Source organism: Dermacentor albipictus, chromosome 10 (assembly GCF_038994185.2).
Source record: "Dermacentor albipictus isolate Rhodes 1998 colony chromosome 10, USDA_Dalb.pri_finalv2, whole genome shotgun sequence".
Classification (NCBI taxonomy): Eukaryota; Metazoa; Arthropoda; class Arachnida; order Ixodida; family Ixodidae; genus Dermacentor; species Dermacentor albipictus.
Genome location: NC_091830.1, coordinates 4749396 through 4775998, shown reverse-complemented (window position 1 = coordinate 4775998; position 26603 = coordinate 4749396). Strand labels below are relative to the sequence as shown.

Below are 26603 nucleotides of genomic sequence, written 5' to 3'. Positions count from 1 at the left end.
CTAGATATCACCGTTGCGACAAAAACTAAACTAATGTTTTGCTCCTGCTTTGTGAATTGCTTGGCTAATGCATATTTTCCGGGTACTTTAAAGCAGTTCGTCTACATGGAGCCTACAGGCTGTTCGTTGTACCGCAAAGCGTTGATTCTCGAGCGAGGTTCATGCTACCTAAAGCAACCACTCCTCACATGCCGAAAACACTGAATCGTTGATATCGACGCCATTGTTGATGTGCGTGGTGCGTGGTTTTCTCTCGGTTTGTTGCGCTTCGAAAAGAAGGAGTTAAGTGTGCACTGCGCTTGATACAGTAATTCCCTATGTAACCCGGATCCGAGCTCACGCTGGACTGGACGCGGTCCTTGCGGACCCTGTCACGGAACTGTCTGAAAGGAAAAGAACAGAGGGCCCTGATAGACCATGTCTGGGCGCCCGTTCCGTGGCGGCCGGCGAGGCAGCGGATTCTTTCCACGGGCCCCGTACCGCGGTCGGGGCCGGGGCTTTAGGGGAGGGGGACCGTACGAGGGACGTGGTCGGGGTCGAGGTAGAGGCAGCTATGGGTACAACAAACGCTACGACGATGATCGAGACAGGGATCGAGACAGGTACAGCCGGGATCGCTATTACTCGAGGTCGCGCTCCCGGTCTCGATCGCGTTCTCGGTCGCGGTCTCGCTCGAGATCTTACTCCAGGTCGCGGTCCCGCTCCCGCTCTCGCTCCAAGACGCCGCAAACGCAGAGAGAGTCCAGGGCACGAAAGGTCCCCACCAAGAAGGAACTGCAGGAAGTGAGTAGTCCCCTCATTTTTGGCCTCCGCTGCCATTACTTTGTTGTCACGCTTTTCCGTCACCAAGAGCTACAGTTGCGTTTGATTGATTGCTCACTCTTTGGAAATGTCACGTAATTTAATTTTGTGCATCGTTCGCAACAGTCGTGTTGTGTAGTCCACAGCGCTCGACACAAGCACGGATCACTGGTGTCTGTTGTCGAAGCAATCGCTTTTTGCATGTAGTCTGCAATGAAGAGCGTTAGTTTCACTGGTTTAGGCGCACCTCTTCTATGTGCTGCGTGTGCGGGGGAAGTACTTTGCGATACCGTCCGCTTCGTTGCTGCATGGCACAGTCAACATTTGGACACAGGCACTCCAAGCGGGTTGTGCATGATTAACCATAAAAAAAAATTGATTTAAATGCCGCTGTACAATAATTAAACCTGTAAATGTTTCCTGAAAGCATAGGTCTTGTTTATTTAGAACATTTTGTAATGAAAACCTCCTAGCAATTGTTATACTGCCGATTGCTTACGAAGACGAAGTACTAGTTTACTGTCCGAAGATGCCAAGCAACTAATTTTTATCCTCAGCAGCGCCATTTACTTATCATTGCAGTTGTTTCGTATCTGAAACTATAAAATATCCATAGAACCTGCCCAAAACTGTGCTGCCATAAATCTGTTGTACAATAGCCTCAATGAAAAGGGCCGTTTTTCTTGGCCACCTGCAAAAGCTGCACCGTCAGAATGGCAAAAATAAAGCAGCTCGTGTCTCACGTGATGTTTCAATCTATCAGGGTGTGTTTTACCTTCCAGAAATTGAAATATTTAGCTAGCAGGCCTACCTCAGACAAATATAATTCTATATCCATAAAGGGATTGTTTTTCTGACGTGGCTTGCACTGGCGAACTTTGTGTCTACAATGAGGCAACGCATTAGTCTCCCTGACTGGAAGCCCAGACATGGTCCAGACAGGAATATGCAACAAATTTCGAGGAAAGTGCCGAATGTCCTCTTTCCGAATGCTAAGGTGTTTCTTGTTTAATTGCTCTCATAATGACTTGCCATTAAGTATGTTATTTGCGACGTATTGCACTGGTCATATCAAAGTGCTCTGATGGTTTTATAAAGCAACGATGAAGCCGCGCTACACTGGCAAAGGGCTTTAGTGGCATTATTCTGGCTTTGTTGTGATGAAGCTTAGTTGCTTTACCTAATGCCCCTGAAAGCTTTGTAGGAGTGCTTGGAAGCAACCACTCGAAATACTTCTAGCAAAATTTGCAACTGTTTCTTCACCAGGTTGCTTGAAATTCTGAAAGTATTCATGAAGGACTCTCTTAGGAGTTCAAGTTCTGCGGGCCATCTTTTAGGTGGTTTGTGTTAAGTATCGAGAAGTGATTCTTAAAATAATTGGTTATTACTCCATACTACCACTGGCCAAGAACTGTGAAGCCATTGCTTTCACCGTTGTGGCCATCTGCTGTGAGCCATCAATTGCTAGAAATGTTTAGTTTTTTTTCGTCGTCAACCGTCTCAGGCATAAACTTGTGAAATTTAGCTGTTGTATCATTACATTTAAGTAAGCTGTGTGTTGTTACTTTGTTCAGTGGTTTGTCTGCTGTATTGTGTTGCTATTACCTCTTCGAAGCAATGTATGCTTTGGTTAAACAGACCATGTACAATATCACTGATTCGGCTTTTAACAGCTATGCTTGTGAGATAGAGTACTTAAAGAGGCAATGCAACGCTTTATCACTGGCAATGTCAAGAAAACCTGTGCAGTTTGCAGACATGGCTGTTATGAATACTCAAGCCAAATATTACATGAAGCAATGATCCCACCTTAACATAGCAAGCGTGACATTTGGGTGAGGGTAGTGTGTAGTGCAAAAAAGCAAGAATGGAGAGGGATAGATACCACAAGTGCCTTAATAATGGCTTGCTCTCTGGCTTGCTGCCTTGTGTGGTATTTGAGGCCCCTTCTATTATGCCATGGTCTGCGATATGATAGACTGCAGGATTGCCCACCATTTATCCAATCCATAGGGTAATTGGTGCAAGCACCTCTCCAATATTCTAACATATGGGGAAGCGGTGGTTGTTTGCTATTGCCAGCATGTGCCGTCCTGTCACTGCTCCTTTGCAACTGTATGGCACCTTTGTCAGACGCTTACCTTGAAGAGTTACCGTAAGTGAACCGCGTAAACAATAAAAAGAAAGGCGCAGTAAGCAGAGCGCTCCGTCATCCCAGATTAATGAAAACATGTTACGAAGGAATGACAGATCCAACATGTGCATTGGATCTGCATACTTTGTTAGTTTGCAGTTTTTGTGGAGAAATAATTGCAAACTAACACACGTAGGAGAGGGCAACCACTGTGGCCCCTCACGACGATGCAGCGTTAGTAACGCTTTTGAAGATCTTGAAGAGTAGCTGTGGAGAGTTGTGAGTGGCCTCTGCCTCTCTCACGGTCATCTTTGCAGTTGGAACATTGCATTCTTTATGGCTCCATTACTATTAGGTTCTTTTCAAAAATTTCTTATGGAATATATTCATTTTATGGCACCACACTCGCTGTAGTGTGTTCTCAGTTTTGAAGAAAAGGTGTTGCCCTTTAATTTTAAGGAGATATTCCTATGCCTAGGCAGTAGCATACAGTCCCCACGAGCTGTGTGCTCCTGTTGAGCACACTTCCTGGCCCTAAAGCCCACTAGTGAAGCACTAGGACATGGGTTTAATTCCCAGTCGTTTAGAGAGAGGGGGGGGGGTGCATAGAAAAAAATGCTCATGCACTGGGATTTGCTGGCACATAAAATGAACTCAGAAAAACCCAGTTGGCACATATTAATTCAGAGCCCTTCACCTCGTCTCTCATAGCCCATGCATTGCTTTGGATGGTTAAACCCTATAATCAAATTTTTAGGAACAGGCTCATGATGGTAGCTGTGGCATTCCACTGCTATGCATGATGTCATGGGTTCGATTCCCGACTGCGGCGGCCGCATTATGAACGGTGGTAAAATGCAAGGAAAGCTGTTGTAGCATGCTTTGGTTGCACATTAAAGAAGTTTTGGCAATCAAAATTAATACCGAGCATTCCACAGTGGCACCTCCTGTAACCCGCTGTGCAGCTTCTGGATCTTAAGCCCCCCAATTTAACCCACAGGATTGCTTCAGCATCAAACAGAAGGGCTAAAGTTGGCAAATCAGTTGTGTAGAGTCACTCCAGTTCTGTGTAAGCCCACAAGGTGAAGGAAGCTTCATGAAAGGGAAAAATTGTCATCCACCCGACTGTAGTACAAAGCTACAAAGGAAACCTATACAGTTTTTCAGGAGGAGAGCTTTGCGGATGAAGAAAAATTTGTTCTGGTCTGCAACTTGAACCTGACACCAACATCCTTTGTGGGGCAGTCGCGCTCTACCTTCTGAGCTAACCAGGATTGAGGGATCATGTGTGACCTGGTTAGCTCGGATGGTAGAGCCTTGGAAAGGTGTTGATGTCAGCTTTTAGTCTCAGACTAGGGTGATTTTCCTTCAACTGCGAAACTTTCTTTCTCAGAAACCCATATGGGTTTTCTTTGTAACTTCATGCTGCAGTTGGGTGGATGACAATGTTTCTCATTTCATCAAGGACAAAATTACTATTATTGTATTAAAGTACTATTAATAAATACATTCTGTAAAGAAAGTGGCATGGATTTCGTAAGGAAATAAGGAATTGGGCAAATCGGAATTCTTTGGCATTAATGATGGTAAACGTGTATATTCCACAGAAAAGTTCCAGCATGTATTTGGGTTCATGTAAAAAGTGCTTCAAAATTAGCTTATAGAATTTTTTAAATTGTGTATGGCAGATAGCACAATCCTAATGTTTAATCTGGATTGCTTAAGGAGTCTAAAATTACTTGCACAAGAAGTCAAAATGCATAATAATTGAATAATCAACTTCTAAAATAGTTACTATAGGCACAAATTACAATTTACAAATTGTACCCTGTGAGTTTTCAACGGATATCCTTTTACAATAATTCTTAGAATGGCACCAGTTAAGAGATATGCGTTCCCAAACTGTACAATGAAATGCATTGGTGTTTCAGTTATTTATTGTCCTGCAGTACATAAGCAATATATAAGAAAGTAAGCAGACCAGTGCATTTTCACTGAATGTTTGACAGCACTCGTGTAAAAACTGGCGCTGGTTTCGAAAGAGAGAACAAGGAAAGTCTGGGAGGTTCAACAGATGGCCATCTGGTTTGCCTCCCTACAGTGGTGGAAGTGGATGAGGCATTGAAAGGAAGAAAGAAAGAAAGAACAAAAATTCAGTGGAGATTTAGCATTAAATGTAAAAGAAGCATGTTAGCACAGGGTGTCTACCAACAGGGAAAACCGAGAATTCTCAGGGAACTTGAATAGTCTGGAAATACTCGGGGAAAACTCAGGGAAAATTAGCTGTAATTTTATTAAAAGTGAACGAAAGTTGTGCTAATGCTGGCTCCAGTAACAGAGGAATTGCAACAAATCGTATTTGACGCCGTGTGGTTGGCTCGAGGAGTTTCTAGAGTACAGTCAACGACCGATTTTCCTGACGCCCATTTTTTCTGACATGCTTGATAATTCGCTTGGCTTCGCAGCACCACCACGTACGCCATAAAGTCAGTGTAAAAAAATGTCTGAAATTTGGGATGCAAGAACACTTTGCCAACCGATACTTCGAACTTTTTGCCTTACTGCAAGTTTGAAACGGCATTAATCGAAGCCACCACCACCGCCATGTTGATTATCTCGCCGCCTCGAACTGACGCTGTAGCAAGCAGATCTGCTGGCAGCCATAACCACCACCGTGGCAATGCCAGGCCTAGCTGCTTCTGCGTTTGCTATTAAGCTTCTTGCTGTGTGGTGCCTTGTTTTTCATTGAAAGAATTTGCCGCTGTCAGCAATGGCACCGACTCCGCCGTTGTAATCCTCCAGATCGGCTTCGAAGCTCGGAAAACATTATGTGCTGCATAATGCTGGTTTTCGAAATTCAGCTTTGCCTCTGTACAGCAATGTTAGGTGGTGAAACAAATGCAAACTATTGCGGTGAAGCTTGACAAGCGTGGGAAGGGGCAATTGTCATAGGTACACAGTATGTATTCCTTAATTATACATGCATGCATCCCCGTCTCCTGTCACACTATGAGCACCGATTTACCTAATGAGTTTACTGGCAGGCCTCCAGAGCTATTTTGGTCTGCCTGATTTTTCGGACGTTTTCACGGCCCTTAAAGAGTTTGAAAAATCTGACGTTGACTGTACAACTGACCAAGAGGGTGCTTCAAATGGTCCGTGGGGTGAACGCATGGTGGAAGGAGGACGAGAACAGAAAGGATGCTTGCATTGAGGAATGAATGGGAAAGGAAGCGTCCCGCCGCTTCAAAAACAAAGTGTTGGCTGACGCCAACATGCAGGTGTCCCTCATGTTAACCAAAATAAACAAATAAACTTTGAAGCAGTGTGACCCAACACTGAGATGTGTACTGGCTGTGAGAGTATGTCAGAACAGTTGACGTTGACTTCCCAGCTGCTGAGAGAGAATCTTAGTTGTGACAAAGTTCAGGCCTCATACCGATGAGCTTGCTATCAGTTGTTAGAAATAGCTCATATTCGATAATATTTGATTCTGTATTATCTCCTTTTCACTGGTATTTGAAAATGTTTGACTCGATTTGGAATGAATTTTACCATTTTTTTCAAATATATTTTATTTGGTGTGCATTTTACTAACACCTTGCTTCTGTTTTCTTTTAGAATAAAATAAACATTACACCTTGCTATAAAAACTGGATTAAGTCATTTTTTATTTCAACATGCTTACTAGAGAGTGACAGCATTGGGCAACATGGTGTCAGCCTTTCTTGACATACAGAAAAGTTCAGTCTCATTCAGAAAATTTTGCAAAAGCACCCAGGGAAAACCTGGAAAAATCAGGGAATTTGGAAGTGCCAACTTGGTAGACACCGTGTAGCATTACATTGCACCCCTCTAAGGCCCCAGATCCATGATTAAACCATGTTCACAACACTTCAAAGCATTGTTCACGAGTTCACTCAACACACATCCTAACTTTTTAAGAAGAGAAGTATAACTGACAGTGGTCCAAGGCAGACCACATTCAATTGCACTGTATACACACACACATGCACGCACGGATATTCCTGTGCACTGCTAAGCTTTACCACGTGACCGACTTCCCCCATTTCACACATATACACGTTTTGTCCACTTTGACACTCCTAATGTTTAAAGCGTAAAAGGAGAGAGAGTTCGTGCAGACTGTAGCAGACAAGGTGTCCATAACCGCCTTTAAAGCTTCGCTGAGTTTAGGAAAGTCATTGTTAAAGAAATGATTTTCATGTAGATGTGCACTGAGAACTCACTGGCTTGAATCTGTAAATTGCAGTATGTGCCCTAAAGTAATTCAAAAGCTCACTTGTGAAATTGTGTTGATTAGTCACTTGTACATTTCAGTTTCTTGTGCAAGTAATGGGCACCTCTTTGAGTGTTCCACATACCTGTCAGCTTCTACAATTTTGCCTAATACCCAATTTCTTTAGAGCTCGTTTATGATTCTTGTACTGATGCCAAAAATTTAACAATTTTTCGTTTGCTTCAATTTATGGCAAGACTTGTTCTGAAAGAATACAAGCACTACTTTGAACCTTTTGAATGTGAACAGGGAAGCTTATGGCACTCAGTGCTTTCAGCACAGACCAGTGTAAAACACACGGTGTGGTTTTGCCAGGAATCGAACCTGTGGCCTTGTGCTTGGCAGCAAAATGACATAGCCATTGAACAACCATGGTGGGTCCTCAATAGACTAATTTGTGATGAGTTTTACTAAGCCACCACTGCTGCAATGCATGCTGGTAGCAGTAGTCCTTAGCTGGGTGAAGGGCAATTATGGTAACTATGTTGTTTCTGTCATGACAAACCTGCTTGGACCTCAAGTTCAAAAGCCATCGAAAAGGTGCAACACTGAGCTAGGCGAATCAGGAGCGGAAGCACAATGTCCACCCATTGCAAGGCCTGTATGTGCACACTGGATTTTAAAAAAGTGTACAGGGGTAAAGCCATTTCAGGACCCTCCTGCATATTTAGCGTTCAAAGCACATGAAATTATTTTACGAGGCGATAACTCTGTTATGACACTATGTGATGGCACAGCTCTTGCCTGTGTCACCATTGTGACCAGAACACCCTTACCAAAAAAGAAATTGAATGTCTTAGCAGTCCTTAGAATGCCTTATCAATTTGACTGTGCATCGATGCTTTGAAAAAAGCAAGTTTTGTCTTACTAACGTTTTCAAATCTCTTTTCCTGTTTTATGTTCATTTTTATGGGCTACGCTTTTGCCATTGTCACGTTTACATTTACATTTGTTGTCTTTTTGGTTTTTAGTTGTTTACATGCATTGCCTGTCATCTTTTTCTTTTTGCTTTTAGTTCTTGATTTTAGTTCTTGTTTTGGTGTGGAAGTGCTTCCAGTATGCCAGTATCATGTAGTTTGCATTAGTTGTTGTCTGGCCGTAGTTCTTGGTGTCTGATAATGCTACAGCCTTTGTTGTTTTTAGTCATTTTTTTTTTACTTTGCTATCTTCATTGCTTCCTGTCTTTTTTCATATATATGCATTTCAATTTGTCCAATAATATCCGGTCATTGCTCCTCATGCTGTTTTCCATGACTAGATCAAAAGACAGGGCAGGGAGAAAATGAAGATCTTACAGTAAGAGTCGGGTTTAAGAGACAACAGTCTTCAAATTGCCCCTAAAATTTGCAAGAATTCTCTATGCCTTGCTCGTTGTCAGCTTATCCACAGTGTGGCCTTGAACTCAAGTGCAGTGAGACAATTAAGGGCTACTGTGGTGGTGTGCCGGCAGAGCTGCTGTGCCTATGCTCCGAATGTGTTGAAATGGTATAACGGAAGATACAAGGGAGTCTGACTCTTTGTGACTCGCATGTTTTGACGAGTTCCTTGAGCTGTTGCGCAACTGTTGATAGTGCTTGTGTAGTTGACTCACGGCTGTGTTGTGCTGCATTGTTCTTTACCTTTTATGCAGATTGCCGCAGCTGTTACAAAGACGATAGTGCAGGAAAAAGATCAGCGACTAAGGTCAAAGACGCCTGTGAGGACACGGTCTGGCTATGCGGATTCACCGCCAGCGTTGGCCAGCACGCGCCGTAGCTTGAGTCCCATCAGAGGAGATGGTGGAAACAGTCCGTACTCCTCTTCAAGGGACTACCCTGTGTCCAGGCCCAAGACCCCATCGTTCAAACAGAAGGATTTATCTGGGGATGCAGGCTTCAGGTTGGTGTGAATGCCTTGCTCTTAAAGGGACGTAAAAGAGAAAAATAAGTTGATCTGTATTAGTAATGTAACTTTCTAAAGATAGCAAGTAAGCCACTCTAATCATGAGAGAAGGCTTGATGAGTCAGGAAATATGCATAAACAAAGACTTGATATAACTTCATGGCTTTCACTTTCACTACTCTGTGTTCAGGCCCAAGACCCCATCATTCAAACAGAAGGATTCGTCAGGGGATGCAAGCTTCAGGTTGGTGTGAATGCCTTGCTCTTAAAGGGACATTAAAGAGAAAAATTAGTATTTGTATTAGGGATAGCCTTCTACAAATAGCAGAAATGCTACTCTTATCACGAGACAGGCTTTTATAGTATCAGTTAATATGCAAAAACAAAAGACTTGCTATGACTTCATGGATATAACTACCCTGTGTCCAGGCCCAAGACCCCGTCACTCAAACCCAAGGATTCGGGGGATGGAGGCTTCAGGTTAGTGTGAACACCTTGCTCTTAAAGGGACAATAAAGAGAAAAATAAGTTGATCTGTATTAGTAAGTTGGCCTTCGACTATAACAGAGAAAGTTTTAGTTTAGGGGACGCAAAGCGTTGGGGCCCGTAGCGCTTGGGTGCGTTTACGTTTGCGTTTGCAAGCAGAAACACGTTATATGTTAGTGGTCCCAAACGCAAGCCGCACTGAAGTCAGATGCGCTAGTAGCGCCATCAACGTCTGACATCTGCTGCGTTATCATTTTTTAAAATATGAAATAATGCATATAAAGTAAAGCGCATAAAACTATTCTTATTAAAAGCAGTTAATAGAGAAGTTTAGCGTGTCCGGTATTCAGGTAAACACAGGTGGATGCGGTTGGGGCGGAGCCGTAAAAAAAAACGGCCTGCATGGTGCAGCCACCTAGTGTGGCGCAGTGCTCAGACAGAAACAGCTAATATTACTGTAACCAAGTCTATTCTACTTTGCTGCGGGTGTAAATTTTTGACAGCAACATGATTACACCAGTGCCAAAAATTTACACCAGCAGTGAAGTAGAATAGACTTAGTTACAGCAATATTAGCTGTTTTTGTCCGTTTGAGCTTTGGGCCACCAGGTGGATGCACCATGCAGGCCGCTCCCGTTTACTCTCCAGCCCCAACGCCCCGCATCCGCCTGCGTTTACCCGAATACCAGACACGCTATACCTCTCTAATATATATACAAACGACGTCTGTCGACACTTGGTGAAAGATTTATTAGGTTATCTACCTGCTAGCTACTCGTAAGTTCTCGTAAACCACGAGAGTCGCGTGGGTAACGTGACCGCTTAGGGGCAGCGATGTTTTCAGCCGCCCTAAGGACGCAAGTAGACGTAGCGGTCTGCGCATGCGCAGTACCGTCGCCCCTAGTTCTTGCGTACGCAAGCCGCTTGCGTCCCCTAAACTAAAACTCTCTAATAAAACCACTCTTATCACAAGAGGAAGTTTGACAAATCAGTGAAGATGCAAAGATGAAAAAAGACTTGCCATGACGTCATGGATTTTTATGGCGTCTGCTTAGGTTTAAATACTTTACCGGCAAAGATGGGCTACATTGGATTATCAAAGAGCCAACTTGTAGAGTTTTGAAAGCTTTTACTAGGCACAACGGCTCAAATGAAAAATAATAGTTTGGAATTACCTTGATGTACCAGCACTGCGTATTCGGTGCTGCATAAACTAGAGGTGAAGGCATATCACATCATACAACATCCCACATGAATTCAGCAGAATAAGATGACCTCATCAGATGTATTCATCACAGCATACTTTAGTGATCACCTACCCATTTATAGAAGGAAATTGCAAAATAGTTTGATATACAGTTAAACCTTAATATAATGAAGTTTTCGACATAGCAAAGGAATATCCGCGGGAAATGTTGCCCTCTTTGGCATAATCATGCTAACGTGCTAACAATTGTTTAGTATTGCTGCGGAGCGCGCGCGTCCGAGCAGCACGGTGGCGCGCAACGCGGCATGGTTTCACGAGAAATGTAGACAAGAGAGAAGAGTAGGCGGAGCAACGCCAACTTCCGGCTTCCCTTTAGCTATAGCTTCACAAAGAGTGACGTCAGGGCCTCTCCCGAGTTTCCTTCCTCCGTGAGTCGACCCGTCCAACCGCGTCCAATAAACCATGCGGTGACTGTAATCACAGTGATGATAGTGAGAGCATTTTTCACGAATGGCCACCTAGTGGCGGCCTCTCAAATTGGCATGCGGCTTTTTGCAGCCAGTTCCATAGGCAAGCCCGGTCAAAGCTCGTCAAAAGCCAAAATGGCGGCTGGAGCGCGTTGCCTACTTTAGCCCAGGCGGGTTCGGGTTGCGACGCATCATGCAGGAATGTTTTCACAGTTATTACGTAACAGCGGGGTTCCTTATACATTGGATCCTATGGAAGCTATGCCGGGTCCGGATGAAAACGACGTAGCAGCCGGGAAAACGCAGCAGTGAGGAACGTAACAGCGGGGTTCTACTGTATTGAGTTTTAGAGACACGTTGAGGCAAAAGGCAAATGACCGGACCGTTGGTACCCCTCTGCTGTCACTTTTCATGATAGCGTCTCGTTTCATTGTGGGCAACAATCAACTCTTGGGGCAAAGTGAAAGCAGGAACGTTGCAGGCTTCGTTCTTGCCACCAATGTGAAGCTCTGTCTGTGCCCACAAAGAGAAGTGTAATTGACGTTAAAATAGACTGCATACCTGTCCAAGCACTCGTCGACACTGGAGCCCACATATCTGTGATGAGTGCTAGCGTATGTAGATGTTTAACGAAGGTCTTCGCCCTAGCAGCTGCCCGAGTGCTTCATGTGGGCGACGGTGGCGTGCTGATTGTTTTGGGAATGTGCACTGCACATCTAAGTATAGCCGGCTGCCCCACTTCTGTTCTCTTTGCTGTGATCGACAACTGCCCTCACGACGTTATCCTTGGTTTGGATTTTTTATCCAATCATTCTGCTCTCATCGACTGCGCAACCGGCATTCTTTAATAAGAACTGCCTCAACACGCCAATGCTCCGAGCACCGCCCCACCGCACTTGTGCTCTCTTCACGATGTGCGTCTGTCACCCGAGGCAGTTATGTCACTTTGACCGCTGTTGTGATCGGCCGTTCACCCCGCGACAACCTCCGGTCATGGCTAATGTGATTATGGGGAAGGGCTGACGGCCTCTTCAAAATGGTTCTCAAAAAGGATTATTTATGGCCAACACAGGAGTGCCTCGGTCAGGAGAGGTTTGGGCAATTAGCAAGGATACGGCCATCATTTGTCAGCCGCCCTAATTGGCATGTCTACGCCGGGGACGGAGTCAGTGTACGATCGGAGTAAGCTTCCTCTGTTTGTGCTCAGTGATGTGCGTGCATTTCTGACAAAGCTCCCTTCGACGGGAAAGGGCAACTGACCTCCGGATTGGTGGGACCTGATGTCATCGGTCTCCTGATGCCTGATTGGGGGAAGTGACTGAACAACGACCACGCAGGGCATAAAAGGAGCAACGGACGGCTGGAGTGAATGGCTGCTACTACTTCATAATGAACTTCTTCTGTATTACTTTGAATTTTCTTGTAAATATGTAAATATAAATGTGTTTGTCAAACGTCCTGAATATCGAGCCCAGCCCCACGTTCACTTACTCCTCCACTAGCAAAGTAGATTCCACGTCTTTGGACCCCCATTCGCAGCACCGCCAAGCCACAATTTCCCGACAGTGAATATATGCTTCGCCCGATCGTCGACATGCTTTTGAATTGGTACATTGTTGTTCCGCATGCGCTGGTCACAGTTACTAATAACGACATCATTCTACTGCTTCTGAACTTCAGCCTGTGCCCTCGAGTGCTTCTGACTGCCATGTTCTTGGCCAGCATTTCTAGTAGTTCCGAATTTAATGTTGGAAGTATGAATGCTGAGAGGGGTTTATCAGCACTAATTGCAGCTCACAGCTCTGGTTCCTTAACAGATGACTTCGCGAAAATGATTGCACCTGACCTCACCTCTGCAGAGGGCACGGACATGTGTCTTCTGCTCGAATCGTTCAGTGACATCTTTGATTTCGGCAACTGAACTTTAGGCGAAACATCTGTTTTTGACTACCGAATAAACACTCGAGACACGAATCCTATTCATCGGTGTCCCTATAGTGTATCGCACGCTAAACGTTGAGTCATCCAATCAGAAGTGAACAAAATGTCCCGCAAAGGGGTCATCGGGCCATCAGCCAACCCTTGGACTTCGCCAGTCATCCTTGTGAAAAAAGAAAGATGGTACCTGGTGTTTTGCGTCGATTATCGCCGCTTAAACAAGATCAAGCGAAAAGACGTCTACCCGCTACCACGCATTGATGATGCTGTGAATTGCTTGTACGGAGCTAAATACTTCTCTTCCATCAATCTTCGATCCGGCTGCTGGCAGATTTCAGTTGATGAAATGGACCACGAGAAGATGACCTTCATCACGCCGGATGATTTACATCAGTTCAAAGTCATGCAAGATCATGCAAAAAGACGTCTACCCGCTACCATGCGTCGATGACACCTTGGGCTGCTTGCACGGAGCTGAATACTTCTCGTCCATTGATCTTTGATCCGGCTGCTGGCAGATTTCAGTTGATGAAATGAACCGCGAGAAGATGGCCTTCATCACGCCGCACGGTTTATATCAGTTCAAAGTCATGCCCTTTGGCCTATGCAATGCTCCTGCGACATTTGAACAGATGTTGGACTCTCTTTTGCGAGCCTACAAATGGACCTCTTGTCTTTGTTATCTTGACGACGTTATTGTTTTTTCCCCAAGTTCGACAGCCACCTTACCTGACTCGCTGCCATTCTTGCGGTCTTCCAAAAAGCTGGCCTCCAACTGAACTCCACGAAATGTCAATTCGAGCACCGTCAGATTACCGTGTTGGGACACCTCGTTGACGCATCTGATCTACCGCCTGATCCGGAAAAACTTTGCGCCGTGCGCAGTTTCCCTGTGCCACTTTTTGCTTCCGACGTGCGCTGCTTTGTCGGCCTGTGTTCGTCCTTTCACCATTTCGTCAAAAACATTGCTGACGTTGTTCGGCCTTTGACAGATCATTAAAGAAGAACATTATTCTCATGGGTGCTGGAGCAGGCTCATGCGTTTGCTGCTCTCATCAGGTTTCTGACCACCCCTCTCATACTTGCCCACTTTGATCTATGTGCACAGACCGAAGATCACACTGACGCAAGCAGCCATGGCATTGGCGCTGTTCTTGCCCAACAACAGTATGGTACCGTGTGCGTAATAGCTTACACCAGCCATATGCTGTCACCTGCCAAGAGAAATTACTCATCACCGAGCAGGAGTGCTTGGCTTTTGTTTGGGCTGTCGCCAAGTTCTGACCATATTTGTACGGCTGCATGTTTTCGGTTGTTACAGACCACCACGCACTCTGCTGGCTGTCTTCCCTCCAGGAGCCAACAGGACAGCTTGGTCGCTGGGCTTTGCGGCTCCAGGAATTTTCATTTATTGTCAATTAGAAGTCTGGACGCCTTCACAAGGACGCTGACTGCCTCTCTTGTCACCCCATGGATCCTCCTGATCCTGCTCTGCATGATCCGGTGACTTGCGTGATGGCTTTTACTGACATGAGCGACATGCGCGCTGAACAACAACGCGACGAATTCTTACGGTCCATCATCGCTGGAGTGTAATCTGGCAGCGCCGACGGCACGTGCTGCATGTTTGGGCTGCACGACGGCATCATCTACCACCGCAATATCAACCCTGACGGCCCTGAGTTGCTCCTTGTCCTTCCTCATCATCTACGATCTGTCGCTCTCGAACAACTTCACGATGCACCGACGGCGGTACACCTTGGGAGTTTTGCATACATACGACTGCTTACGGCGCTGGTTCTTCTGGCCAGGTCACTACCGCTCTGTGCGTCGTTATGTTGCAACTTGCGAATTGTGTCAGAGCCAGAAAAAACTTCCCCTGCCATCTGTCTGAGGACTCCACTCAGTTGAAGTTCCCTCTGAACCTTTCTCTCGCGTAGGCCTTGACCTGCTTGGCCCTTTTCCGACGACGACTAAAGGGAATAAGTGTATAGCCGTCGCTACTAATTACGGCACACGCTATGCGATAACAAAGGAGTTTCCGACTAGTTGCGCAACTGACGTCACCGATTTTCTCCATGACGTCATTCTCCGCCATGTTGCACTTCGACAGTTACAGACCTCGGCCGCTCGTTCGTGTCTCGAGTTGTCGACAACCTCCTCTGCTCCTATGCTACTGAGCACAAGCTATCCACCACGTATACCACGTCAAACGAAGGGTCTTACCGAACGTGTCAACCGAACACTCACAGAGATGCTGTCGATGTACGTCTCCAACGATTACTGCGACTGGGATGCCACGCTGGCCTATTGGACATTCGTAATAACTCGTCCCGACATGACACCACAGAATATTCACCCTTTTATCTTTTGTATGGTAGTGACCCCACGTTGCCGTTCGACACCATCCTCCCGGCGCAAGAAAGTGCGTTGGCAATGGCGTTGGATTTTTTGCTGACATGACGAATGTTGCTGGTGTATTCAGAAATGTAGGCAAGCTGTCTGATCTCACAGGGTGCGTAGGAGATGCTGCTGGACGCTAGGGTAGATGTCAGTGGTTTATGGTCGGTAAGGACATAGAAGGAGCATCTCTAGAAAAAATGACGAAAGAGCTTCACAGTCAAATAGATGGCAAGCAGCTCTCAGCCGAACGTGCTGTAGCAGCATTCGGGGGCGCAAGCTTCTTGGAAAAGAAGGTGATGGGCTGCCAAGCGCCAGCGACAAACTGCTGCAAAACTGTGCCGACAGCAGTGTCCGATGCGTCGACCACGACAGATGTTGGACATCACATTTGGGGTGGACGAGGAGCGTCGCGCTAGCAATGGCTTCTTTGATGCCTCTAAACGCACTGTCAGCCGTGTCGTTCCAGGCCCTGGGGGTATTCGATGTCTTGAGGCCCGAGAGAAGGTCGTGGAGAGGCTGCAGTATATTAGTGCAGCGAGAAATGAAGAAGTGGTAATAGTTGGCGAGGCTAAGCAATTCACGCAGTTGCCTCGTGGTGGATGGCTGAGGAAATTCATGGAAATGTTGTCCTGAACCGTGATTCATGGATGGCTGTGTCGCCATCCATGAATTAGGAGTGGACGAATGCCGTTTGCGTTGACGCGATAGCCGACGAAATCCAACTCACTAACACCGAACTCGCCGTTTAGACCGTTAAGAACAAGACCACACTTACTGATCTTGTGAGCACTTGACGTAGATGGAGGTTGTGAGCTTCAGCAGTGGTGCTGTAGATGTGAGGTTGTCGTCAAGATAGGCAAAGCAGCATGTCAAGCCACATAATACCTGGTCAACGAAACACCGAAAGGTCTGGGCCACATTACAAAGACCGAAAGGCATGCGCAGATATTTGAATAGGCCGAAGGGTGTTATAATGGGAGTCTTGCGAATGTTTGAGGGTTCCACAGGAATCTGGTGGTAGGCTTTCACCAGGTCGACCTTCGCTTGTGCAGATAAACATTTTTTGGAGACATTTGAGCACTAGAACACAGGATTTCACATTTTGTTGTGAAATTTGTAAACGCACTTGTTTACAGCAAACAAGCAAACAAAGACTTCACACTTGCGGCAGCAAAATTGGAATCTCGAAGTGCATCTGTGGTTCTTGCAGTGTTGAGCAAAGTTCATAGCCACATGCCTTGGCCAGTGGTTAATGGCATCACACCTTGTGGAGCATTTTGGGCATTGGTGTAGGGTTATGTTTCTGATAATTATTTTGGCCATGCAGTGCCGCCCGGCCGTCCCCTTTTGGGCCGTTCACTTTTGTTGATTGCGATGGGACTGTGGGCTACTTCCGTTTATAAGGCGATGACATCTTTTATATTTTTCGTAGAGATGCCTTCCTTGAGATGCTTTCTTTCGCATCACTAATGTACTCTATCCAGTCATTGCAAATCACAAATGTCACAAAATGTGAGATCCCATGGACTGACCAGTTCTTCGCATTGACTTTCAAGGGATACAAAGACATTAAAAAAATTGAATTTGTCCACACTCCCTTGAAGCTGTTCTGTTCATAAATTACTTCCGGGCAGTCAATTTCGACGTGCTGCTTCTGTGACTCACTCCACTTTTTCACCTTTGACAACCTCCCTATGTCAACAGTTGTAGACACCATGTTCGTGGGACTGTTGTTCCATGTTGTCCTGCTATCTAACAATGACAATATCTCCTTCGCTGACCTTCCATTTGCTTTTGTCTGCCCTGTCTGCTTTAGTTCCTTGTCACTTTTCAAGGGGAATTCGACGAGACAGTTTGATCGGATGGTCCCGCTAGCTAAGATTCTAACCTCTTTCATTTCCTGGAACAGGGGCACAAAGGAAGGATAGTTATGCATGTAAACCCGCATGTTGTGCCCATGTGGAACAGGCTGTACAAACTGCAACACAACACGCAAGTGCCTTTTCCCTGGTAAAGTTCCAGGTTGTGGGCCAAGCTGTCAGTATTGCAGCGGAGGAAGAATTTGGTCCTTTCCAGGTTGAGCTTTCCCCTCGCGAATTGCTTGGTGATAACCCTTCCTGTAAACGGAATCATTTGCTTGTCGATGCTTTGAACTGGAAACGGGACATGTTTGACACACCGGATTTGTATTGCACTGATTATTGGTCTTATTTTCCAAAATTTCTCTGTTGTAGGGACCTTTGAACTGTTAACGTCCTTCACATGGAGCATGGCCCTAAGTTTTTAAAATCTTCGTATCTAAGCCTAGTTTGGTATACAATTATTTGAAGAAAAAAAAAAACACTGTTGGCTTAGATTTGGATAACCACGGTAGTTACTTCTACAGTCTCATCCAGCTCATTGTCTGAGAAGTCGCGATTCTACACGTTTCCATTGACATATATTAATAAAAATTGCTCAGCTGATGATGTTGTTGTTGTTATCCTTGAGCAGGAGTGATTAGGAGACATATCAGACGCAATACAAGCATAACAGATCAGTACAATGCGCATAAGTCGCGTAAGCAACCTCCTTATGTTTATAAAGATTGTGGTCATTGAGGTGCGCTGCGCACGTTTGTGTACACATACAGTCGCCAACCGTTTATTCGGACCTCACGGGGATGCGTAAATGTCCGAATAAACAGGTGTCTGAAAAAGCAGATTAAGAAAAAAAAATGAAATCCTTTATTTCCACGCACTTATTCCGGCTCGGCAGTTTACACGCAATCAGATAAGCCTGAATCTCGGAGAGGGTCGTGCGGTCACTATAGGCGGCTGAAAGTACAGCCACTGCTTGTACACACTCTGCATGCGACGGCAGCGTAGCACATGGTGCGTCATCCTCCGACTCAGAGTCATCGTCTGGCAGTGCAGCAGAAACCTGCCGAATGATCTCGACGTCATCGAGTTCTGCGTATGTCAGTACAGCAGTGTCAGCACCTGTGAAACTGTTAAATGAGACGGCGTCCAGAATCGCAATGCACAGGGTGTCTACCAACCGGGAAAACCGGGAAAACCGGGAATTCTCAGGGATTTCGCGTAGTCTGGAAAAAGTCAGGGAAAACTCAGGGAATTTGGGCCTCTATCAGGGAAAATTAGCGGCAATTTTATTGAAAGGGTCGAAAGTCGCGGTAATGCTGGCTCGAGTAGCAGACAGGAATCGTAATGAATCGTCTTTGACGCCCTGTTGTTGGCAGGAGGAGTTGCCAGTGTACAGTCAACGAGCGACTTTCCGGATTCCCGATAATTTGGACGGCTTCGCGGCGCCACCTCGTACCCCATAGTGTCAACGTATCAGAACGTGTGAAATTTCCGACGCAAGAACTCTTTGCCGTCCGATTTTCCGGACGTTTTGCCGCGACCGCAGGTCCGAAACGGCATTAATCAAAGGCACCACCGCTGCCGTCTTGATTACTTCGCCGCCTTGAACCGGCACTCTCGCACGCAGATCCGCTGGCACCCGTTGCCACCACTGCGGCAACGCTAGGCCTAGCTGCTTCGACGTTCGCTATGAAGCTTCTTGCCAGTGGGTGCCGAACTTTTTATTGAAAGAATTCGCTGCTGTCAGCAATGGCACGGACTCCACCTTTGTGGTCCTCGCGATTGGCTTAGAAACCTGGAAAACACGGTGCGTTGCATAATGCCGGTTCGTGAAAGTCAGCTTCGCCTCTGTACAGGAATGTTACTCGGTAAAGCTTACGGAAAAGTATTGCAGTGAAGCATAACAAGCGTGGGAAGGGGCTATTGCCACGGAATATAGTATGTATATCTTAATTATGCACGCGGGCACCCGGCATTTCCTGTCACAGTACGAGCACAGGTATGCCTAATACGTGTACCGACAGGCCTTCAGAGCGTTTTCGAACGTGCCTGTGGCGGTTTGAGCCCCTAAGGGCAGTAAATGACACGCATTTATTTTTTTCCAACCGGCCGATTTTTCGGACGTTTTTGCGGCCCCTAGGGAGCTCTAAAAATCGGTCGTGGACTGTGCAACTGATCAAGATGCTTCAAATGGTCCTTGGGGCGAACGAGTGGCGGAAGGCGGACAAGAACAGAAGTGACCTATGCATTGAGGAATAAACGAGAAAGGAAGCTTGTTGCCGCCGTTTTGAAAGAGCTTGAGCTCAAAAAATAAAGTTTTGGCTGATGCCGAGATGCAGGTGTCCCTCATCCAAACCAAAATACACTCTTTGAAGCAGTGCAACACAACACTCGGGCGTCGTGCGCGGGCTGAGAGTATGTCAGGACTGTTGAGGTTGACTTACGAGCTGTTGAGAGAGAATATCAATTGTGACAGAGTTCAGGACTCATCCCACTGAGGTTGCTATCAGTTGATAGAAATAGCTCATATTAGAAAATATTTGCCTTTGTATGCATCTCCTTTTTATTCGTATTTGATAATGTCCGACCCTATTTGCAATTGTTTTCGAAGACACTTTATTTGCTGTGCATTTTACTAACCCCTGCCTTCTATTCTCTTATTGAATAACATCAACACTGCTCCTTAGTATTCAAATTGGATTAAGTTGCTTTTTTTTTCATGTGCTGACTAGAGAGTGACAGCATCAGGCGATATGGTTTCAGCCCGTGTTGATATAAAACAGTTCTGCATCACTCAGGGAAATTTGCAATGGCACTCAGGGAAAACCTGGAAAACTCAGGGAATTCGGAAATGTCAACTTGGTAGACACCCTGAATGCAACTACTGCACAGGTCTCGGCAGAACATTTTCCGCATCAGTAGGGAGCACATCGGAAGGCAACAAATCTTGGGCCTCCCGGCAGCCACTTGCCGGCATTCCCCAGTGCAGTCTGCGCTGGCACTGTCGGCGCTATTAGACACTTGACGCGATGTTTCCGTATGCCGCATTGAATCACCGGAACCTCGACACAACACACAAAGCAAACATCACCATGCAGACACTAGTCGCACAAACGAAAAACATGGCCTACTCGCAGCGTCGTGCATGAAGAAACAAATCAGCTGCTGGATTGTCTTGACATGGCTTACTAAGCTGAAACCGGAACTGCTGTAGAGCCACTCTATCGAACCAGGCAGAAACGATGGTGATGAGCGGCGATTTGCAGTAGCGCCACTTCGTGGGGCAGCAAGGAGGCTCCGTTCAAAACAAAAATGGCGTTCAGTAAGTCGAACCATGCAACGGTCAGAGTTGGTGCATGGTGCTCTCGATCGAGGCTCAAGGAGTGTCCGAAAAATCAGGTGAGAGGTTGCAACATGTCTGAACTTTCGGCAGTTGTTATACATTATGGTCTATGGGGAGAATGGCAGTGCCGCGAAGCAGAGCGAATAATCAAGCATGTCCGAATTTTTGGAGTCCAGAAAATCAGTCAGCGACTGTATATCTTTCTCTTTGAAGGGGCGGAACTCTTGTGCACATTCCTGCGCCATGCTGCACCAAACACAAGAAATTGACCCAAATTGCGCTACTCTTCTCCAGATAGGTTTTGGCATATGTCCTCCGGTATTGGCCGCAAACAGTGAGCAGACTCGTTCCCTGAAAAAAAGTGCAGCGTTCAAATTCCGCAGACAGCGCCTCTCTCACAGTTTCTCGTAATTTTCGTGCTTATAATACTGGACTTCCTGGCACTTACGACCATTCCTGGCTGTCGCCGCTGCTCTTGGAACGGTCAGGGCGGCTGTATTTAGTGTGTACTAGAATGCAGTTGAGCGGGCCAAATGGTGCAGCGCTCCCTAGCTGAGGTGCAAAGCAATGAAAAGTAGGCTGAAGGTGCCGCGAACGAACTAAATGTTAGGAAGGCGCGTGCTGCAGTGAGTTCAGTGGGCGGGCGTCTCTTAACCAGGGCCAGTACAATGTTTGTAATCTGTTTTTATTGCAATAGCAATTACAGTAAAACCTCGTTAAACCCTACCCGCTTAAACAGTAGTTCCGTTTTAAAAGTAGTAAAGTCCAATCCCCGACTCAGTGGCCATTCCACATAATGTATTTTGTATGCGCATAAACCGTACCAGCTTATTGCGTACGTATCGGTTGACATGTAGTGTTTCCACTTTTCGTCGCGCAAGCGCGGCGGTGCTCTCCATCGAGTGGCCCGGCAGAACAACAAGCCTCAGAGATCAGCACAACGACCTCCAAGCGCCCTATGTGTTTGCATGTGAAGCCACATCAACATCGTATTGGCACGGTGCCAGAGAGTGTTGTGGCATCGTGCAAGCGAGAACTCGCGTCATGCCGAAACTGATAAAAACGACGCCGGGTGCTCAGCATAGAAGAAAAATTAGACATTGTTCATGCTATCGAACGTGACACGAAAAGTTGGCGCTGGCACGTGGCATGGGTCTACTTATGACTACGATGCTTGGCATTTGGAATGCGAAAAAGTTACACAGCAGTACTGCTGCAACCGCGACGAGATGTTGGCTACGAGGTTAGACTTTTTGCCATTGTTGCCTCTGTCGTTGCCGGAGTGTCGCCTAGCGACAGTGATAAGGACGACACGGAGAGCAACAGCATGGGCGATTCAGGCCTGACAGTGGCAGAAGCTGCGTGTTACCTCAGCCTCATGAATGCAGTCGTCACAACGAGAACAGCACCCCGCAATGAAAAGGTGCCCCGCAACTTCTGCAATGCTACCGCGCCTCTGCACGGAGAATATGCAACGCCAACGAGGAATCTGCCATGCGAGTATTTGCCGAGAAGAGGGGGCTGGCTGAAAAACTGCCTCACAGCATCAGCAAGTTTGAGGCTGCTGTCGTCGCTGCTAAACCGCCGTGGCATCAAACGAAAATAACACGTTTGTCGCGCGAAGTAAATAAATACTGCACATTTTTTTCCCCTTTCATTGCACTCTCTCTGGGTCACGTTTTATGGCGTTTTTCACTGGTCGATCTGGAGCAGCCACGTGAATCCTCGAGCGAGCGCTCGGCTTTCACCAATCCGAGTCTGCCAGTGGAGCGCACGAACGCTCCGCGGGAGATCACACAGGAAGTCTGCGTGCACGTGACACAAACCGGTTCCGCAAACTATGCCCAACACAATGTTGTGCGTACCGACCGGGTACCGATTTCGCTTGAAGACGGAAGTGACGCCATGTGACGCGTTCTATTTCCGTCCGAATCCGCGTCTCGGCGGCGGAGCAAGTGAGAGCGATCCGGCGCGGAGCGAGTTGATCCGAAACGACCAGTGGAACGCGCGAACCCGCTCCAGATCGACCAGTGAAATTCGGATTCGTTGCCGCGGAGCGAAAAATCCTGCTCCGAATCGACCAGTGAAAAACGCCATTAGACAGGTAAGTGGGCGACCTCATGCTAGTTCGTTTAAGCAGTACTACGGTTTAGCACATACTTTTTCCGAACTCCGGCCAACTATGGTTTAACAAGGTTTCACTGTATGTGGATTTCCAGACGCATTTCTGCCATCGCCATGATGTTCCGTGTAAAGTCCAAGGACGATAACATCGTCGCCATGTGCCGTATGCTGTATGTGCGAGTGAAAGCATGCGAGGGTGAGCCAACAATGACAGCTCTCGTGTTTGCAATGGGGTAAAGCAGAGAGGAAGCGTGCTGTCTTCCATTGCGCACAAGGCACCAGGGAGGGAGTGTTCTATTACAGTCACTGCTGCGTATGGTGCCACCATACTGGACCCTGTGGACCCTTTCTTGAAAGCGATCTGTGACGAGGACCCAATGTGCTGATAGCTTCAAATGAGAGGCAGCACAAAAGTCAATTTGCTCACTGCTGCTGCCGCACTTCGTCACTCCAGCGTTCTGACAGCGAGTTTCCGCAGTCATTAGGGGAGATGTGTTCATGTTTACTTGTGTGCATGTGACACCATGCTTTTCAATTTAAAATAGTAGAAATTTGGGCTTGTTAGTTAATGATCTTCAGGTTCTATATAGCCCAGAGGGAGCAACCACAAAAATAACGTCAACGCACAAGGCGTGTACTACCAACAAACGTTTATTTTTTCAGAGCACAATTTTATACATGTGCACAAAGCCACCACACATGTGTAAATGATTACCTCCTTATCTGAAATATGAAGATAGTCTCTTATCTGAAAGGTTAGCGGATGGGGTGCTTATGCACTCGGGACCTAATCTCGGAACACTTTCAGCTTCAATGATCTCTCTTGCCGCGCGTGAAGCATCATTAAGCTGAAAATATTTTGAGATTTGATCTCGAATGTGTAAGCACCCCATCTGTTAACTTTTCCAATAAGGAACTTGCTTTTCTTAGAAACAGCATTCATAGTCCCCCCCGACGTTTGCTTGAAACTGTATACAGCCGAACCCACTTATGACGATCCCAAACGATCCCACATTTAATGGTCTATTAATTATAATGACCACATTTCAGTGAAGTTGCGATTTTCCAACCCTCCCTATGGGAACTGCTTCCAGATATAATAAACATTATTTAAAATCGCCATACTGCCACAATAAACCTTTCAAACCCAGTCGCAGTTGAAAAGGGCATTCGTAAAGTGCCACAGCACAGAACCACGACCTAACTGGGCACATGGTAGCGTGCATCATCCCGCTCCAATCCAACTGCAATGATATGGCCTTTGAGATGAGCCAGCAACTGCCTTGTGCAGATTTCAAAAGCCGCGGAGTAGGTCACGTGTTGTCACGCGTTTTCAAGACATACCTCCAGGGCAGAGGCGTGTTGCGTACAGCATATACAAGCATTACGCGGGCCATGCGTTGGTGCGATATTGAATGCCACAACAGCATCACTCTTTTTTTTTTTCCCCGCATTTGTCCATGCGGCACCATCTTCATTATGCCTGTTTCAACGATTTGGAGTGACCATCTACGTCTTTCTACCATGGGAATGGCTGCTCAAGCATTTCTGTTGACGTGGCCCTATGCGGCCTTAGTCAGCAAGAGCGCTGCACCACATGCTGCCGTAACTAAATGTTGCAAAGGGTTGGTGGTTAGCACACCACTATCAGTATATTATGGTTTTGTGGTGCTTCATTTATGCTTTGCTGATTGCTGATAACAGTTTGTCGTGACATTCTACCTTTCAAACGTTTTTTTTTTTTCCTGAAGTAACATAGCGCAATTTTACGGCTCTTGTGTGGTTGACGCACAGCCATAATGCTGAGACCATGTAAAATGGCAGCATGACACAGTAGTTTACAAGGTTTACGCTTCCAGCCAACTACAACGCTTCTCTCTCATGAGGTCGCCCACTTACCTGTCTAAAACGTGACCCAGAGAGAGTGCGATGAAAGGGGAAAAAAATGTGCAGTATTTATTTACTTCGCGCGACAAACGTGTTATTTTCGTTTGATGCCACGGCGGTCTAGCAGCGACGACAGCAGCCTCAAACTTGCTGATGCTGTGAGGCATGTCCCGCTGGTAGTAAAATATCACAAGCTCCTGAATAAAAAATTACAGGGTCTCTTAAGATCTCTCTTAAAAGGTGAATAGCGACAGCCTACTCTTCCTCCCGTTATCATTTGCCTTTTCTCTTTCTCTTCTTTCTATTAGTCATTATTGCTCACTACTAAGCATATGTGGTCATTTGTAATCAATTGTGGTCATTACAAGCCGTTGTTAAACATGTTGGTCATATCATAGTCATCAGTAGTCATTATAAGTTATTATTAGTCATTACTGATAATTACCAAGCATTTTTAGCCATTTCAAATCAATGGTCCTTACAAGCCGTCATCATTAGTAGTCATTTCAGTCATTACTGCTCATTACTAGACATTTCTAGTCATTTCTAATCAATTGTGGTCATTACAAGCCGGCGTTAGACATATTGGTCATTTTGGATCAGTAGTCATTACCAGTCATTAGTAGTCATTATTAGTGATTACTAGTCATGATTAACCTCTACCAATCTCTCATAACTATTATAACGTTATCATTCACTAACTGTCACTATCAATCATTTTTCATTCTTTAATCTGTCTTTAATCAGTCTTCATATGACGTGATGGCGCTTCGGCGGACACTCTGGCGGTCAGGTCTGCTGACACAAACTTCACCGTGAGCCTAGAAAGGCTTTCGCCTTAAAAAATGGTGGCTGCGCTTGCAATTTGGAAAATGATAGGTGATTGGAATGAGGTGCCGTTTTGAAAGAGCCACCTTACGCTACATTTTGCTGTTTAGATGGATGTTTCTAACGGAAGTTTGCAGCTGGATATGGGAATGCACCGGGAAGAAAAGGTACACTGAAAATTTGGTTTTCAGACCGAAGTGCTGCCAAATTGTAACATCTTTTTTTTTTTTAGCGTGTTTAAGGGCGAGCCCACATATAAAGAACTATTTATATATATATAACGACCACTTCTTGTGGAACTATGAAGTTCGTTATAAACAGCTTCGACTGTATGTACATAATATTTAAGCATATCTAATTAGTGTCATTGCTATCTTGCACCTGCTGTGGTGGCTTGGAGGCAATGTGTTGAGTGGCTAAGCAAAAGGTTGTGCAATCAAATCCCGGTCGCAGCGGTCACATTTTGATGGGGGTGAAATGTAAAAATGCCTGTGTGCATTGGGTGCACGTTTAAGATCTTCAGGAGGTCATTTTCGGAGTCCCTACCATGGCATGGCTCATATTTATACTGTGTTCTTTTTTTTTTTTCATGTAAAACGTCAAAATTAAATGTCCAATTTCTTACTATTTTGTCATTATATTGTATTCCTTTTCTATTCATTATTTTGATGTATTTATTACCTTTCTGAAGTTGAGAGTTTGATGAAATGTCTGATTGGGTGGAGTTGTAGCAAAAAAAAGGAAACAGCAAACAAGAAGGCTCCCTTATGGAACAAGGGTCATGAATAAGGCTTCCACTAGGAGGCCAAAATGTCAGTTTCTTGAATTTTTTTTTTACCTTTTTGTTTACTACCACAGAATTTGTGTCCCTTTTTTATTTCACTGCTGACTGGAGGTAGTGTTTCAAACTAGGGGACTTCCATCTCTATTTCTGTTTTGTTG

At 45.8% G+C, this 26603-nt stretch overlaps 1 protein-coding gene across 4 annotated transcripts in view; it reads left to right on the top strand.

Annotated features, from left to right (window-relative positions):
* Positions 1 to 75: 75 nt before the first annotated feature.
* The window catches only part of LOC135920271 (zinc finger protein 318-like), an 87889-nt gene continuing 61361 nt past the window's right edge, over positions 76 to 26603 (top strand). For 3 of the 4 annotated variants that reach the window (XM_070527869.1, XM_065454439.1, XM_065454438.1), the window contains exons 1-4: positions 76 to 783; positions 8866 to 9113; positions 9307 to 9360; positions 9546 to 9596. In XM_070527869.1, coding sequence (XP_070383970.1) covers positions 418 to 783; positions 8866 to 9113; positions 9307 to 9360; positions 9546 to 9596 — 719 coding nt within the window. In that variant the 5' untranslated portion in view covers positions 76 to 417. The remainder of the gene's footprint in view (positions 784 to 8865; positions 9114 to 9306; positions 9361 to 9545; positions 9597 to 26603) is intronic. The other variant, XM_065454440.1, reaches the window with a different exon arrangement.